This window comes from Pagrus major, chromosome 17 (assembly GCF_040436345.1).
Source record: "Pagrus major chromosome 17, Pma_NU_1.0".
NCBI lineage: Eukaryota > Metazoa > Chordata > Actinopteri > Spariformes > Sparidae > Pagrus > Pagrus major.
The window spans coordinates 30,686,104-30,701,773 of record NC_133231.1 but is presented as its reverse complement, the minus strand read 5'-3'; the positions used below and the strand labels follow the sequence as shown (position 1 = coordinate 30,701,773).

General features: G+C 42.3%; 1 protein-coding gene across 2 annotated transcripts; it reads left to right on the top strand.

The window, feature by feature from the left end:
• The first annotated feature begins 397 nt into the window (after nucleotides 1-397).
• Nucleotides 398-12,173, top strand: ndufaf6 (NADH:ubiquinone oxidoreductase complex assembly factor 6). 2 transcript variants are annotated; one of them, XM_073486143.1, is made up of 9 exons: nucleotides 398-591; nucleotides 1,549-1,648; nucleotides 1,924-2,046; nucleotides 2,256-2,312; nucleotides 2,396-2,498; nucleotides 2,744-2,877; nucleotides 7,195-7,296; nucleotides 9,097-9,153; nucleotides 10,698-12,173. In XM_073486143.1, exons 1-9 carry the CDS (start codon nucleotides 425-427, stop codon nucleotides 10,824-10,826), a joined length of 972 nt encoding a protein of 323 aa, XP_073342244.1. In that variant the 5' UTR covers nucleotides 398-424; the 3' UTR covers nucleotides 10,827-12,173. The 2 variants fall into 2 exon arrangements, with proteins under 2 accessions (XP_073342244.1, XP_073342245.1); XM_073486144.1 differs by lacking the exon at nucleotides 398-591 and having other exon boundaries at nucleotides 1,551-1,652; nucleotides 10,698-10,915.
• The last annotated feature ends 3,497 nt before the right edge of the window (nucleotides 12,174-15,670 follow it).

Sequence of the window (15,670 nt, the reverse complement as noted above, 5' to 3'; positions counted from 1 at the left end):
AATAAAATGGCGACAAACTGTGATTAATTGGCAGCATGTCCTAAAAGAAACCAAAATAATATAACATGTGCCGTTTCTTATTTTATTTCTTACATTAATAAAGATCCGTGTGAAAGATCCCAGTGGAATATTTCCGACTCTTATTTTGGCGGCAGTGTCGTACAATTTCCGGTATTGTCAACGCTAACATTTTTGTGTAACTTCGACGTGTTATCGAACACGTCTACTTTAAAAAAAAATAGTTTTATATATTTTTTGGTTTATGTCAATTGTTGATTAACAACTTATCGGCAGATATTAAAAATAAGCTCCTTTAAATGAAACAGGGCGGAACGTGATGTGTGTCACCCGCCGGCTGGTGTCGGCCGGCAGGGGGGAATGTTTTTAACGTGACACAAGGTAAGGGTGAAAGTTGAAGGGGAACATGGCATCTAGCATCAGTGCTAAACATGGATTATTAGGGAGTAAAACGTCGCTGTATCGCGCTCTGCACAGGCAGGTGTCACCCGGCAGTGTTTGTGTCCACAGGGCGGCGAGCAGCGCGACGACAGACTCACAAATCAATGAGAAGTACTGCCTGGAGCTGGTCAGGTGGGTCTGACTGGATCACTGCTAACAGCACAAGCTAGCTAAAGTTGGGTTGAGCTACACACACACAGCAGTTATAATGTTCGCTCAGACACGTCGCCCCGAGCTGCAGGAGATGTAGCAGTCGTGTACAAGGACAACCTCCACGTTTTTAATTCCCAATTTTTGTTTTGAGGCAACTCCCCACCAGACTCCATTCAAATTTCCGGTTTAAACATGGAAAACGTAATATTTCGTAACACTCACGGTGTGTCTTTAAAAACTCAATATCCCGTGTAAATATGTTGTGTTCAATGTTCAATTCGGTGTAATCAGGTTGACCGAGAAATGTGTACTTAAATATAATTGTAACTTTTTTTCTTAGTTTTTTGTTAAGTTGGTCTCCTGCCCCTTCTGCTCAGTCAGAGCTAAAGCTGAATGCTCTTATTCTGCACATTTTAGATTTATATTCAATTCTATTCTACTAATTCTACCTATCACCTTTTAATCTTGCATTGTTGTAGGATATTTGTAAATATTGTGTTATTTTTTTATCATTGTTGTGTCTGTAAAGCTACGTAGGAGATGTAACTGAGAAATGTGTCAGTCAAAATGAAAACAGCTGTTCTGCAAAAATGATGATGATGTAACTCTCGAACAAATTTCTATTTTGAAGCTTTGGCTAAAAGCTGTTGAGGTTAATGTGGGCACGTTTATAATGTGAACAAACTGCATTTCAGTGTTTTTAATCTCTTGTTTTTGGAGAAGAAATAAAAAACTTTAATATCGCATGAGCCAACTTTCATTTGTGGCACTAAACTAGAACGCTCATGCAAAATTAAAACTGACTTGGAAAATACTGTCAAAGATATTGTGCAGAAGAAGCGAAATTATGATGTAATAATGATGTTTCAGAGAATTAAGAGTTACACCAGCTGCATCTCCTCAGTCTGTCCTCCATGTTGTCTTCCTCCTCCTCAGGTCCAGAGACTATGACGGCTTCTTGTCCTCCCTCCTCCTCCCAAAGGAGGCGCGGCGCTCCTCTTTGGCTCTGAGAGCCTTTAATGTGGAGCTGGCACAGGCAGGTATTCCTACAGTCAGGCTGAGGGGAAATATAACTGATGCTACTGATGTTATAGCTGCTGTTACTACTATTAACACAGTTACTGCTGCTACTGTTGCTCCTTTTCCTGGAACAATATAATGATAATAATGTTAAGATAAAGCTGTAACAGTAAAATATATATATTAGAAAATTAGACACAGTATATATATGTACATACTTTGTTTAATTTCTTATTCTAGTCCTTTCTAAACCAGCTAGTCAAACAGTTGTCTCCTGTGTTTCTCCACAAGGTGAAGGACTCCGTTTCCCAGAAGACCATTGGTTTGATGCGAATGCAGTTCTGGAAGGCGGCCATTGAAGAAATCTACAGAGACGATCCTCCGAACCAGCCCGTCAGCGCTGAGCTGTGGAGGGTAAAGATCAACCTGCAACCTTACTGTATATTGAAAAAAAAAGATTTTACTGCTGTGTTAACAAACACGACAGGAAGCAGCATCAGTTCTTTCAAATGCATTACGTTTGAATTTTCCTTTTAAAATGTGCCACACAGTCTTTATCTAAACCTCCCAGCAAACTGAGGGACATCAGTGTGATTAGTGACAGTCTGTTCGATGTGTTGCAGGCGGTGAGGAAACATCACCTGACAAAGAGATGGCTGCTGAGGATCATAACAGAGAGAGTAAGACACACGTTTCTTCATTATTAACAACATGAGTAGTTACTTTGAAAATGAGTTGTCATGAAATCGGTGTGTTTCACCAGGAGAAGGATCTGGATGACCGAGCCTACAGAAACCTGCAGGAGCTGGAGGCGTATTCAGAGAACACACAGTCGTCTTTGATATACCTGCTGCTGGAGTGTTTAGGTAAGGACAGGTGAGGCCGGCGGCACCAGGAAGCGTGAAGGATAATTCCATCTAACGAAACACCTGTTGAACCTCTCTCTGGTTGTCCTGCAGCATTTATTCGTAGGTTCGGATAAAAGTCAGGATTTAGTCTTAAACGGATGAGAAAGTCTTATTATTTTGATTTCAGGCTCCAACAGGAGAACTCGGAGTAAGTTTGTGAAAAATCCTCCCAAACCGAGTGTCTGTATTTTCTTCTTCGTCAGGGGTGAAAAACGTGCAGGCCGACCACGCAGCGAGTCACATCGGTAAAGCTCAGGGAATCGTGACGTCTCTGCGAGCGACTCCTTATCACAGCAGCCGACGGAAAGTCTACCTACCCATGGACATCTGCATGCTGGTGAGTAGACGCTTCACGCTGATATCAAGTCTTGTTTAGTCTGTAAAATAAAGTAAAGGCGTGGAGAGGATTCTTTCTTTAAACTGAGGTGAAAGCGCCGTTTCTTGGTTCAACCGTCATTTTCAAAAAGTTCAGCGTCTGCCAGTATAACACCTGAGCCTTGGTACCGATACTTAAACAGAGATATAAACACGCTTTAACCTTTTTTCTTTCAAGAAAATAAGCCAAACTACTTGATGCATCATGGGTAAATACAGAAATTTGCTCGGATAAACTGTGTTCTTAATTGGGATGAATGATAATGTAACTTTTCTGCTGATGCGATGACGCTTTAATGACGCAAACAGTAGCTCAAGTAAGCAAAGACGAAACGTTTTGAGAAACTGGAAGAGACACAAAAACCTGCTAAGCTCACAGTTTTCATGTCATCTTTGAATCTATTTGAACTTGTTCCTGCTCACGTTAGCGTCATGTAAAACTTTCGAGGACTGCTACTTCAACATGTAATATTTAGTTTTTTTGGTCACTGTGGTCATTTCTAAAAATAAAACAATGCAGCCCTGCTTTTGAAATAATCCCGGCACAATGCGAGCCGGAGTATTGAACTAAAACTTTCGAGAGTATGTCGTCTCCCTACCTGCAGCGCAGTCTGACAGTCAAACAGTGTAATAGTTTGAAAATTCAAAGTGCATGTGATTTAATTTAGTTGACCAACCCCTGAAAAAGTGTGTTTGCAGGTCTTGGGCAGCACTAAAACATGTGTGAAAATGGTAATATAAAGCCTTTTTGTGGCTCCAGAGGAAGCTGCATGTAATCTGATGTCACTCGGTGAATAAGATGCATTGTGGGTAATGTAGGCACTGTTGGACTAATTAGGGACAGTATGAAAACAGATGATCAGACACCAGAGATATCACCTTTTTTTTATTTCATGCATTCGTCAGATTACATGCAGCTCTCTGTAGTGAAACCAAACTCAAACCTTCAGCTCTGGTTCTGACTCAACTCGGCTGGTTTAAAGTCTAAATCTTTGTTCCCAAAGATGACATAAGAGGACCGACACATGCCTCCACACATTTTGCTGACTCATGGCTCTTCTCTGACATAATGTCACACGATATCCTGGTCGGAGCGGCGATGAAATCGTCATCCGTCCTATACAGACGGGGATCGTTACACAACCACCATATGGCGAAAAAAAGCCTGCCTGAGATACATACACGCTGCAGATAAACAAACGATGATGCAAACGATTTGCAACCTTTGTCCGGGCCATCTGTCCCACACAGAGAACAACAAACTGCTGCTGGAGGATCCCAGGGTGGAGGAGGTGGAGGGGGTGTATATATACTGTGCACTTATATTTATGTTAGAGCTGCTGCCTGAAGCACACAGGCTCTGCTCTTAAAATCTTCAGCTGGAGGATGACTCTTCTGACCCGAGGCGTCATGAGCGAGTGCGCTCACCTCACATCACCCTCACTCTGCTGCCTGAAGAGGGCGCCGGTGACACACTGAAACACGCTGCACTCACAGACGAACCGCTCAGCTCACGAGTGACTTCAAAGTTTCCTCTGAACAGTCAGCTACGCAGCAGCCAGCAGACAAACAACACATGGAATAATCTTCTCTGTGATACTCAGCTGATCTCGAATGACGGAGAATCACAGTGGAAACAAACGAGCTGAGGAGGAGAAAGAAACCTGAAGAGCCTCTCTCACTTAAAACAATCCAACAATCCAACAAATCAAACCATTCCTCATTTTTTAGCTCTGATATTATTTTTATTCCTGGATTAGCTTTCACTGTAAGTTTAAGTGTTTTTCCTATTTCTTATTTATGGATGCATCACTTCCTGCTACTATGAAGTTTTGAGAAATTCAAACTCAAACTTATTTCCATCAGTGAATAAACAAGCTGTTCTCAGAGGAAAATAAGGTCCCAGGAACACTGTTTGAAGCTAGAAAGGTGGCAGGGTCCGCCACATATAAACTGTGTTATCCTTTAAGGTCTGTTCCTTTTGTTTTTAGTTTGTTTAGGCAAGAAAAAAAAAAAATCAGCCAATGACGATCTATCTTTCCCTGCTCATTAACATTTACTCCCCAAACTACAGAGTGCTCCTGTAATTGCCGTCATGTCCATCGTTGTGTTTGTAAGAGTCGACTGGTTGACGGGTTGGATAGAAACGTAGATGGATTGTTGTCGGATCATAGACGAGGCTGCTCTTTTAGATTTAAAGGAACAGTTCACCCAAAAATACAAACTCAGCCATCATCTCCTCCTGATGATATAAAGTCAGGTGAAGTCTCGTCGTCCACAAAACATTTCTGGAGCTTCACAGTAAAACAGAGTTGCAGCGTTCTGCTGAACACCTGAAGCAGCTGGAGACTTGATTTAAAACAGAGAAAAACAACCTAAAAACTGTCTCCATACAGCTCGTCTGATGTAATACAAGTCTGCAGAAGCCCCGAGATCACAAACTGATTTGATATATTGAATTCTGTATTTCTTCTCCAAAGCTGCGTGGTGCCCCTTTAACTTTATTAAGAAAACTAATTATCATAATAAGTGTTGAACTTTTTTTTGTTTTGGTTCATCGTATTTGTCTTTTATCAGGGGTATTCAGTATTTATGATCATATTTATGCACCAGGCCTTTCAGAGTGAGGTGGGTCTGAGGTAGAGCAGTGTCTGTAGGTAAGCAGACACATAATAGTTTTGTTGACGCGTTGAATGGTCCGGCATCAGAATGACATGTTTCCCTTCTCCTCTCGTAAAAAATACATTTCTCTTCTTCAGCCTTTCCTTCCGTTATTACCTGCCTCATTTTTTCCATCGTGTCCAAGCCGCAGCCTTCGTCAACCCTCAGGCAATATCTGCAGGTCGAACAGGAAGGGAGAGAAATTGTTCTCGGAGCAGAAATTGGCCCGGTTATTTTGGTCCCATATTAAAGGAAGGGATGAGGTCAGGTCTGAAGATGAGGTCAGGTCTGAAGTGCACAGGGAATAATATATAAATATATAAATATATAAATATATATATATATATATATATATATATATATATATATATATATATATATATATATATATATATATATATAATATACGTAGGTCACGTTAAAGAAAATGAGTTGCCAGCTACTTCAATAATCGATTAATCATTTTCAAGCAAAAATCTGCTGGTTTCCGGCTTCATAGATCCGAACCGTGAAGATTTTCTGCTTTTCTTTGTAATTATCGACCGCAAATGAAGAGTCCTTGAGTTTTAGACTGTTGGTTGGACAAAAGAAGAGGTTTTACAGAGACTGAGCAGAGAGGGTTTCTTTATTCACTGTCAGACCTCGAGGGTGCTTGTTACAACAGAAAGATGCTTTACTCCGTCTCTCATCAGTGTTCCTGTGAGACAAACTCAGACCTGATGCAACGTGAGTGTGTTTTCGATGATGTTGTCTAAAATATCAAGACGTGACTGAAGACATTGTGAATCATTAAAGCCAAAGTCTTAAGCTCCAAAACTGGTTTTTATTTCAAGTTTTTATCTGCTCCAGAGGCTGAGAAATAAAGCTTTTAGGAGGTATTTTCAAACAATGCCTTTGGTTTTAGGAAGCATTTTTTAACGAGCACCCTTGTGACCCTGTCGATTATTTTCTCGATTAATTGATTAGTTGTTTGGTCCATAAAATGTGAGACAATGTCGATCAGTGTTTACCAACGGGACGTCCTTCACGCACGACCCAAAAATATTCAGTTTACCATCACAGAGGAGGAAAGAAACCAGAAAATACTCATATTTTAGAAGCTGAATCAGAGAATTTTGACGAGTTTTAAGTTAAGATAAAAATACTCAAACAGATTAACAGATTACTAAAATATTTGCCGATTAATTCAGTAGTTGACAACTAATCGATTGGTCGTTGCAGCTCTGAACAAATGTGACAAGTATCAGATATCATAAGTAGTAAACATCAGTGGAATGAGGTGTTCTCAGTCTCGTCCACATTGATCTTGCACTGAATTAAATTCTGGATCTGATTTTGATTATGTTAAAGAGGATCAGAGTTGAGAGCTGGATGTTTACCCCTGCAGTGTGGTGCAGTTGGGGCTGATTGGACTGTATGTCAGTGCAGGGGTGGTGAACCCTGCAGCACGATGTCACACTCCACCGCTGGTGTTGCAGAAGGCGACCCGGAGCAGTTTCTCTTAAAGAGAAGCTGCAGCTCTCGTGTGAAGTGGCGATTAAAATGGATCCAGCTGAACTGGAGAGATACGAGTTGTTGTTAAAGTGACTCAAGTGTTTTTGTTTGTGTGTCTCTGCAGCACGGAGCTTCTCAGGAGGATTTCATCCGCGGCAGCCGGGAGCAGAACGTCCGGGATGTCGTGTACGACATCGCCAGTCAGTCTCACGTTCATCTACAACACGTACGTACCGCGCTTACATGAAATATCTGAACATGACAGCCTCCACATTTACATCAGATGTTGAACCAGCTGCAGGGATTTTTCTCCCGGTCAGACTCAAGAACATCAGCGCTGATGTTGCTGATCACCTCTGTCGTTATCCTTCCACACCAAACTGGGAAAAAAACAGTTATTTATGGATCCTCAGGAGTTTCTTGGATGTTCAGGACAAATTTCAACCCGGTCCAGTGAAAAACAGGCGATCGGTGAGGCTGAGACTACACTACTCGTTTTTACTCAGAGGGCCAAACTTCGGGAACATAAAAACAAACATTACTAAAAAAGTATTTAGAGTCCAGCTGCAGGATGTGACAAGGACCAATGAATTTAATAAAGGTTTTAATATGAACAATCTCAAGAAAAACCAGTGACATGAACTGGGAGACGGTGGGTGAGTTGTTATGTAATAACTGTAATATGTTTTTGTCTGTCGGCTGAAATGAAGGAGATGAGGTGACGTAAAACTCACGTTGGCACTTGAACGCCTCTGAAGCCACTTAACGAGTGTTGAAACAGCAGAACTAAACGTCGTGCCATTTATTTTTTTTTATAAAAGAGTTTTTCAGCTCGCAAATGTGTTCACCCGCAGTACAGCCTGTGTTCAAAATGTCCTGGAAATCAGCTTTTACTCTTCAGTTTTAGTGCAGACTTACTAATGAAGCTGTGATGAGGTTGAAACTAATTGGTTTGGAGATTTATTAGCCGCCACCTACAGGCCTCTTTGATTTTTTTTTTTTTTGTATTTTAAGAGGCTTTTTTCATTAAGCTGCTGCCCGAACATTCATCAGCATTTATATTATATTGGTACCTTGTTTATACCAATTAGGACCGCTCCTCACTGTCAGAGCATGTGTGATCACACTGAGGGTAAACAGCGAGGAGGACGAGGAGGATTTACTCCCTCCCACACGTTTTCCTCTGTTTACTGTTGACTGTCTTTTATGTCGTCCTCTCTTGACTGCGAGTCAATTAGGAAAACGGCTTCGCTAATTAACTTAAAAAGAACAGGAGATGAGTTTTATACGCAAGTTATGCCGGTAATTAGAGCATCTAATGGTCCCTGCTAACACTGTTAGCATTGTCAGCTTGTTTTTTGAGGCACTGGGACATCAGGGAAACAGTCGAACTCACAATGTGGAATTTTTCTGCTGCTCTCCGTCAGAATAATAATAAAGACGCAGTTTGTCTTCACTGTTAAACAACAAGCAATGCAGTTTTATTTTTATTATTCTGGTTGGTCAGCGCACACAAACAAGCCGCTAGGCAGAGAGTATGTATACGTGTGACACGGCGATGTCACAAAGTCACTGAATTTAAGTCGGGACTACTGACGAGACGTTTGAGGAGCAGTGTTTTCTGTGGGAGAGAGGAGACTCTGACCTTTTTAACTTTCACAACCTTTTTCATGCACAAGAACAAAATAAAACACTGAAGGAAAAGAAAAAAGTTGTTGTGCACAACATGTTGTGTTGGAGAAATGTAGTGTGGGAGCAGTGTGATGATTGGACAACGACTTCTTATCTCATCTCTCATCTCATCTCTCTACCAAACAAACGGGAGATTCCCCGGCACAGCAGCGCGTCTGTCTGTCTGACAGCGAATCTGATGAAGCTACATGCAAAACACGCAGTTCACTCCTTCTGTTTTTGATGTAACTGATAAGAAAATAGTGTCAGTCGTATCCTGATGTGCTGGAATATTACATTTTTGTATCGACTTTTTTCCCTGTTTGTTTGATTTCTGTTTGTTATTTTCTTTCAGGCGCGATCATTCAGCAACACCGTCCCAGCAGCAGCCACTCCGGCCTTCCACCAGACCGTAAGTATCCTCACATCAACGTCACCTGAAGGTGTCACGCAAAATGTCTGAACTGAAACTCAAATTTAAGTCACGAGTCTTAAACTTCCAAGTCATCAGAGCCGTGACTCGAGACAACATGGCTGCCACTCAGGTGATTCTCCTGCTGCACTAAAACACATCGTCTCAGTCACTTCTTATCACGAGTTAAATACATTTCTGTAATGAAATGAAGTCTCTGTCTCTGTTGGATTTAGAGTTGTGGCTGAGAAAGTTTAATAAAGTAGGAAGTCAAAGATCAACAGCACCGAACTGTGATCAGTTGATCTTTAGCCTGAGGCTGATCCGTCCACTCGTATATACTTTGTGTCCCAGGTGTCAGATGAACCCACACTGAACCGTATCCGTGGTGAAGACTCATCGCTTTTTCACTGTTAGATGTTGGTAAGGTCACGTACGGGGGTGTAAAAGTGTGTTGGCAGAATATTAACGAGGAACTGTCTGCAGGTCAGAATTTAATATAACAACCCCCTAAATACTTTGACTAAACTCACGTGTTTCAGAATGGTTTTCATGAAGCCGTCGTGTCCTGACCACCTGACAGAACGACGCCTTTCGTGACGTCTTCCTGCTGAAAGGACAGAGAACATGTATGTTTGTGTGTACGGCTGGTTTCTGCACTAGATGTGTTAAGAAGTTGTCTCCTGCTGCAAGGAAACATTTGATTTACAGTAAATGTTCGACCTGCTGTGGTCGTCAACGTATCGCAGCACTGACCTGCTATAAATACAGCACAGAGCCGAAGTCCTGCTGCACAAACCACTCTGATGTTCGTGCTGCAGCCGAGTAATGTGTGTTCACATGTGAGCGTGTGTGTGTGTGTGTGTGTGTTGCTCTTCCAGCTCAGTGTGCTCGTCCACGTGAGAAAGCCGACACACTGAACGGTCCCTCGTGTTTTTCTCACCGGGCTGAAAATGTAATTCAGAAGAAACGCAGGTTTGGATGATCGTCATGTGAAACAGCAGGAAACAGCGCGACCATCGAGCGACCGAGCGACCGCCGGAGCTCTTTAACACATCAACCTTTATTTAAACCTCGCCGAGCTGAGCTTATGATCTTATAGATAAAGTTAATTTAAAGGGTCATTTCACCCTGATTTCAAAAACAAAACAATTCTCTTATCTAGTGTAGTCAGCAGAAGGTCATTTTATGTTTATTTTCATGTGCAACTGAGATGTACTCAAACAAAACAAACTGAAAAATGACAAAGAAACCTGATAAATCTACTTTAGTACAGTAACAGAGTGTTTGTACTTCACCTGACAGGGCAGGTTTTAATAAAGTTCATTGAGCAGCAAAGGAAAAAGGTCTATTTGTTTCCTCTGGTGAGTGGGCTGTTAAATTACAGTGTCACGTCAGCCATCACACACAGCGAGCTGGCTACCTCGCTACATCTGTGGAAAAATAGCGACATGTCGACTGAGAAAAGACAGTCAGGACAGACGGGTCACTGACTGATCACTAAACCAAAGTCTTCTTCTTCTGTGGTGTCTTGTGTGCTGCAGGTGGTGTTGGAGGACTACCTGCAGAGAGTGAGGAGGGCAGATTTTGATGTTTTCCACCCCAGTCTACAGAACAGAAACCCCCTCCTCCCCTTCCAGCTGTACCTCCGCTCCTGGAAGAAGACCTACTGACGTCAGTCCTCCACCTCCACCTCCTCCTCCTGCAGAGATACCAGGTCCTCTGAAGGCTGCCGGACTGAAGCCCAGAGACTTGAGCTCTGTGGGGGATTCTGCCTGCAGACCGCAGTGTAGCAGGTCTATAAACAAACCCAGACTAGTTTTGAACCACTGAAGTGAATAAAAAACAAACAGCCACAAGCCGCAGCAGAGACGCACACACTCCAACCCGTGGGCCTCAGGGATCAGAACAGAGAACCAGAACCAGAGTGTAATACTGTGACCACATGTTTTATGCAAGCTGAAAGGACAATTCAAGATTATTAGTATTATATCATTTTTGTAGTTGTTCCATCGTTTCTATCGGAAGTAATGACATAACTTCCAAGTTAATTTCTGAGATGTAAACAGAAGAAACAGGAGCCGTCAGACGATCAGGCAGGTTTTAAACAGTCCAACAGATCAGAAAGATTCATCTGGGAGGGAAAACAAAGAGGAACAATAAAATTACAGTTTAAAGACTGACATCACAGCTTTGTGCCTGCGAGGCAGATGGACTGGTGAGGTCATGTGACGGGGCGATGGGCGACACACAGCGTCCTTTAACGAACTACTGGCAGCTGGTTCATGACCAGCGAGAGAAGCGACTGTAAACAACAATGGCGGCTGCTCCGGAGGTTAGCGTAGCTGCTAGAGCGTCATTTCTGTCAGAACTGGAGAGTTTATTTCATTAAAGAGGAAAAAAAAACGGATTTGGGCTGTTAGTGTGAACATAGTCCGAGTCTCCTGAAGCCCAGAGATCCAGAATTGATTTGAAAAGACGTTCTTCACTGTAGCTGCGAAGCTAAAAGTGTCGGCACGCAGCCCGTCTGAAGTGGGTGGAAAAGCTCAGGGGTGTAAATAACTCAGCTCAGTTTCCATCAGCGTGGAGGGAGGAGATGATGACTGGATTTCTGGGTGAACTGTTCCTTTATAAACAGCACTTGAGTAAACGCACACAGTTTATTTTCCACTGGTGAATAAAAGTATTTAAGAGAAACACTCAGAGTGTTTTGACAGCAGCAGTGTGAGGAAACAAAGCAGCTGAGCTCCTGTAGATGCGCTGCTAAATGCTGATAAGTGGATCGAGTGGTTTTTCTACACTCACTCTACTTACTCACCTGCTGAGTTTTTTTCCCGGTGCAATCGCTGTCAGCTCGGCCTCCAAATGGAGCCGTTTAGATGATCTGTTGGTTTTGTTCGCAACTCGTCTGACTGCTCCTGGTGGAAAAAACTGTGAAAATAAGCCACGAGACGGCTGATTGGGTCGTCTGCTGTTGTGCTTTTAGGGTTAATATATTAAAAATGACATTTAGAGGAAACAGAAGAAGGAAAAGAAGCACCAGAAGAAGACAGGAGGACCGGGAAAGTGACACATCCTGGTGGAAACAGCTGCTGTACAGCCATCACGGTTACTATGGTAACAGATGTAATGTAGTCATCTATAACATCCTTCAGTTGATGTCGTCCCGTCTGAACCTGAAATCTGAATTAATTATGAGACTTTCAGCACATATTACGTCACCAAACACTGAGACGTCGGATCGTTTTAATCTTCTCACAATCATTTTTAATATTTATCTGTTGAACAGATTCTTTGTTCTTCCCTGTTTTTCTTTTCCTCTTCAGTCTTATTGAGGCAAATATCACACACGGAGCTTTGATATCAGATAGTTTGATGGGGAGAGTCACCGGAGGAGGGACGGACCAATCAGTGGAAGAAACGGAGTCTAAAAAAAAACCTAATGAGAAGGAAGACGTCTCCGAACCGAGTACAGCACAAAGACACGGGCGCACTCATCCAACTGTGTCGCTGTGCCTCACCTGAGATGAATCTGATGGTCTGCAGCGGTTATCAAAGCAAGCTGAGCTCAGAACGGAGAGGAAATCACTGTTCCACGTCTGCTTAGTTTCACACTGAGCACGAGAAGCGACCGGAGGACCAAACACAAACGATGGACTGAATGAAGCTGAAATGAAACGCAGCCGCTCATCATGTCTGTTGCTTAGCACCTGAAGAATCAAATAAATAAAGTAAATATGACTTTTTTTCTTGTTTGTTGGAGCCGTCGGTGACACATTTACTGTTGTCTCGTCTCTGCTGACTTTTATCTGACAGCTGAAGTTACTCAAGTTTAGATTTTACAACAAAAAACACGAGAAGCTTTGAAAATAAAATATAAAACTACAACGAAGAAAAGCAGCGTGTACCTGTGGCCGTAAACTCATACTTGAGTAAAGGAATGTTAAAATATTACTTTGGTAATAGTGAAAGTCAAACGTACAAATAGTACTCGAGTAAAATTACAGTATTTGCCTCCAAAATAGAGCAGAAGGAACCAAAAGTCTAAAGGGTCTCATGTCAGATTGAAGAGTTCAGGCAGTCGGTGGTGAGTTGAGGTCATCATCCGGCTCGTTGCTGTGACGTGACAGGTGCCTCGTTAGGCTTTAATTAAGAGTCGTCAGGTAGACTCAGCAGGTAGACTGTGATCGACCACTCTGACCTGAGAGCCTCCTGTCAGCAGGTAGACTGTGATCAACCCTGCTGTTTACAGACACAACAGCTTCACACTGTGGAGAGAACTGAGAGCTTTAATGAGACCTTCATATCTGCTGCGTCAGCACTGACTGCAGTCAGATAGTCGATTCCTTCACCTCCTCCTCCTCCTCCATCTCCTTCTTCACCTCCTCCTCTTCCTTCTCCTCCTCTTCCTCCTCCTCCTTCTCCTTTTTCTTCACCGTATTCTTCACCTCCTCCTCCTTCTCCTTTTTCTTCACCGTATTCTTCACCTCCTCCTCCTCTTCTTCTTCTTCTGGGGGAGATAACGACTGAATTTTCATTTTTGGCTGAACTGTTCCTTTACCTTGATATCACAGGGACCCAGGCAATGTTGTCTACAGATATATAAAAATATATATATATTTATATATTTATATTTATTTATATATACCAGTGATCATCACATGACTTCAGTAACACTTCAGTGTGTTATTAACTCGACCTGTGTTGTTATTTCTGCCTTGACACAGCGTGTGTGTGACTAACAGTCCAATCTGCAGACACAGCAGGGAAGCTTCAGTTCAGATGAAACCATAACAGTCTGTATACGTGGTCTCTGCGATGTCACGGCAGCATCAACACTTTTCTTCTTGTTTTCCAGGCAACACAAACCCTTTAACAAAGAGCTCGATTCAAATCAAGAAGGTTTGAAAGGACAATTTAATTTAGCCTTCGTGTCGAGCTCCGCCTCAGATGCTGCGGCTAAAAACACTGCAAACACAATGAAAGGGAGCGTCAGCTGTAATTGGACGATGTAGAGACTCAGACTAGACAGTAAATCAATTTATAATATCTTGACATGATGAAAGCAGAAAGAACATTTAAACAGTGGAGATGAAGAGACGACAGTAGACTCTTTCATCCACAGAAGAAGAAAACCAAAGTGTCAAACAAATACAAGAGAGAGTAACAACAGGTTAAACAAGTACATCAGAACAAAGTAAGCTTTGGTTTTTTATGTTTGCAATTTCACACATTTAGCTGAAGCTTTTACTTCGGCTGACGGAGCGCAGAAAACATCACTGAAATTACAGGTGATAATGTGAGAGTGAAAGAAAGACAATAAACAAAAGAAATATGATGAAAGTAAAGAGCAAGTGAGGAAACTGAGGAGCAACACTGCATCACCTTAACAAGACATTTAGTCTTCTTGCGTCACGGTGCAGAGATGACCGTCTGACTGGTTTTACGTAAAAAAACAAACAAAAAATACTTCAAACTTAATAAAAACTTTGCCGAATTAACTATCATCACTTCCTGTTTGCAGTGAACCTGTGGATGTACAGACAACTCTCACTGGATCACTTTGATACTGAAGAAAACTTGAAAACGTGATTTTCTCAGGCAAGTTCTGCACATGTGAGGAGCGACTTTTTAAGGATTTCGAAGCAGATTCATCCCCTCGACAACTGTCATGAATACAAATCCCAGGTTTGTGTCACAATTTGTCAGATTTAATGTAACGATGGCACCAACGTCATCACAATGTTATGTCTTAAAAACTAATGTCCTGAAGTAAACAGACATTCTCAGCATCGAGCCGTCTCTCTCCCACCCATCCACACACCTGTTGCCACTTCTCATCTACTCCGGCCCACTCTCACCTGTTTCCACCCCGTCACCTGTCTTCTGCGTTCGGGTCCAACCCCCTGTAGCTCGACACACCGGCCCTGACAGCTTTTAATGAGAAGCTGATCTAAAAACAGGCAGAGTGAAAAACCAGAAACCGAGGAAATACAAACAAATTTAAAAAACTAAACCAATCAACTGAATAAAGTGCGGGTAACTCAGATGAAGCACGAGGAACAAACAGCGTCTCTCTCGCTGCACATAGTCATTTGAATAGAAAGTGCGAATTTCTGCAGCAGCTGGTTTAACAGATAAGGGCAAAAGACAGGAGGCTCCCAAAAGACTTCTACTGAGCACAGATCAACTGAATGAAAGTGAAAATGACGACTACAGACTTGTATTTGCTGCACGTATCACAGAACAAACACTACATAAAGTGATGAAGAGGTGATTGTTCATACTGGCTACGTGATTCTTGCACGAGTTTCCGACTTGGATGAACGTTTGACTCTACTTTTCCCTGTCGGAGGACTTTTTTTTTTCGGGTTCACGCACCAGAAACACACAGACGGCTAATCAGGGACAGGTGAAACTAATCAGGACAATCACAAGGGAGGGGAAACGAGACAAAGACAGGAAGTAACACAACATTACACATGAGGATAATCACGGTTCGAGTGACGTGGGAGCC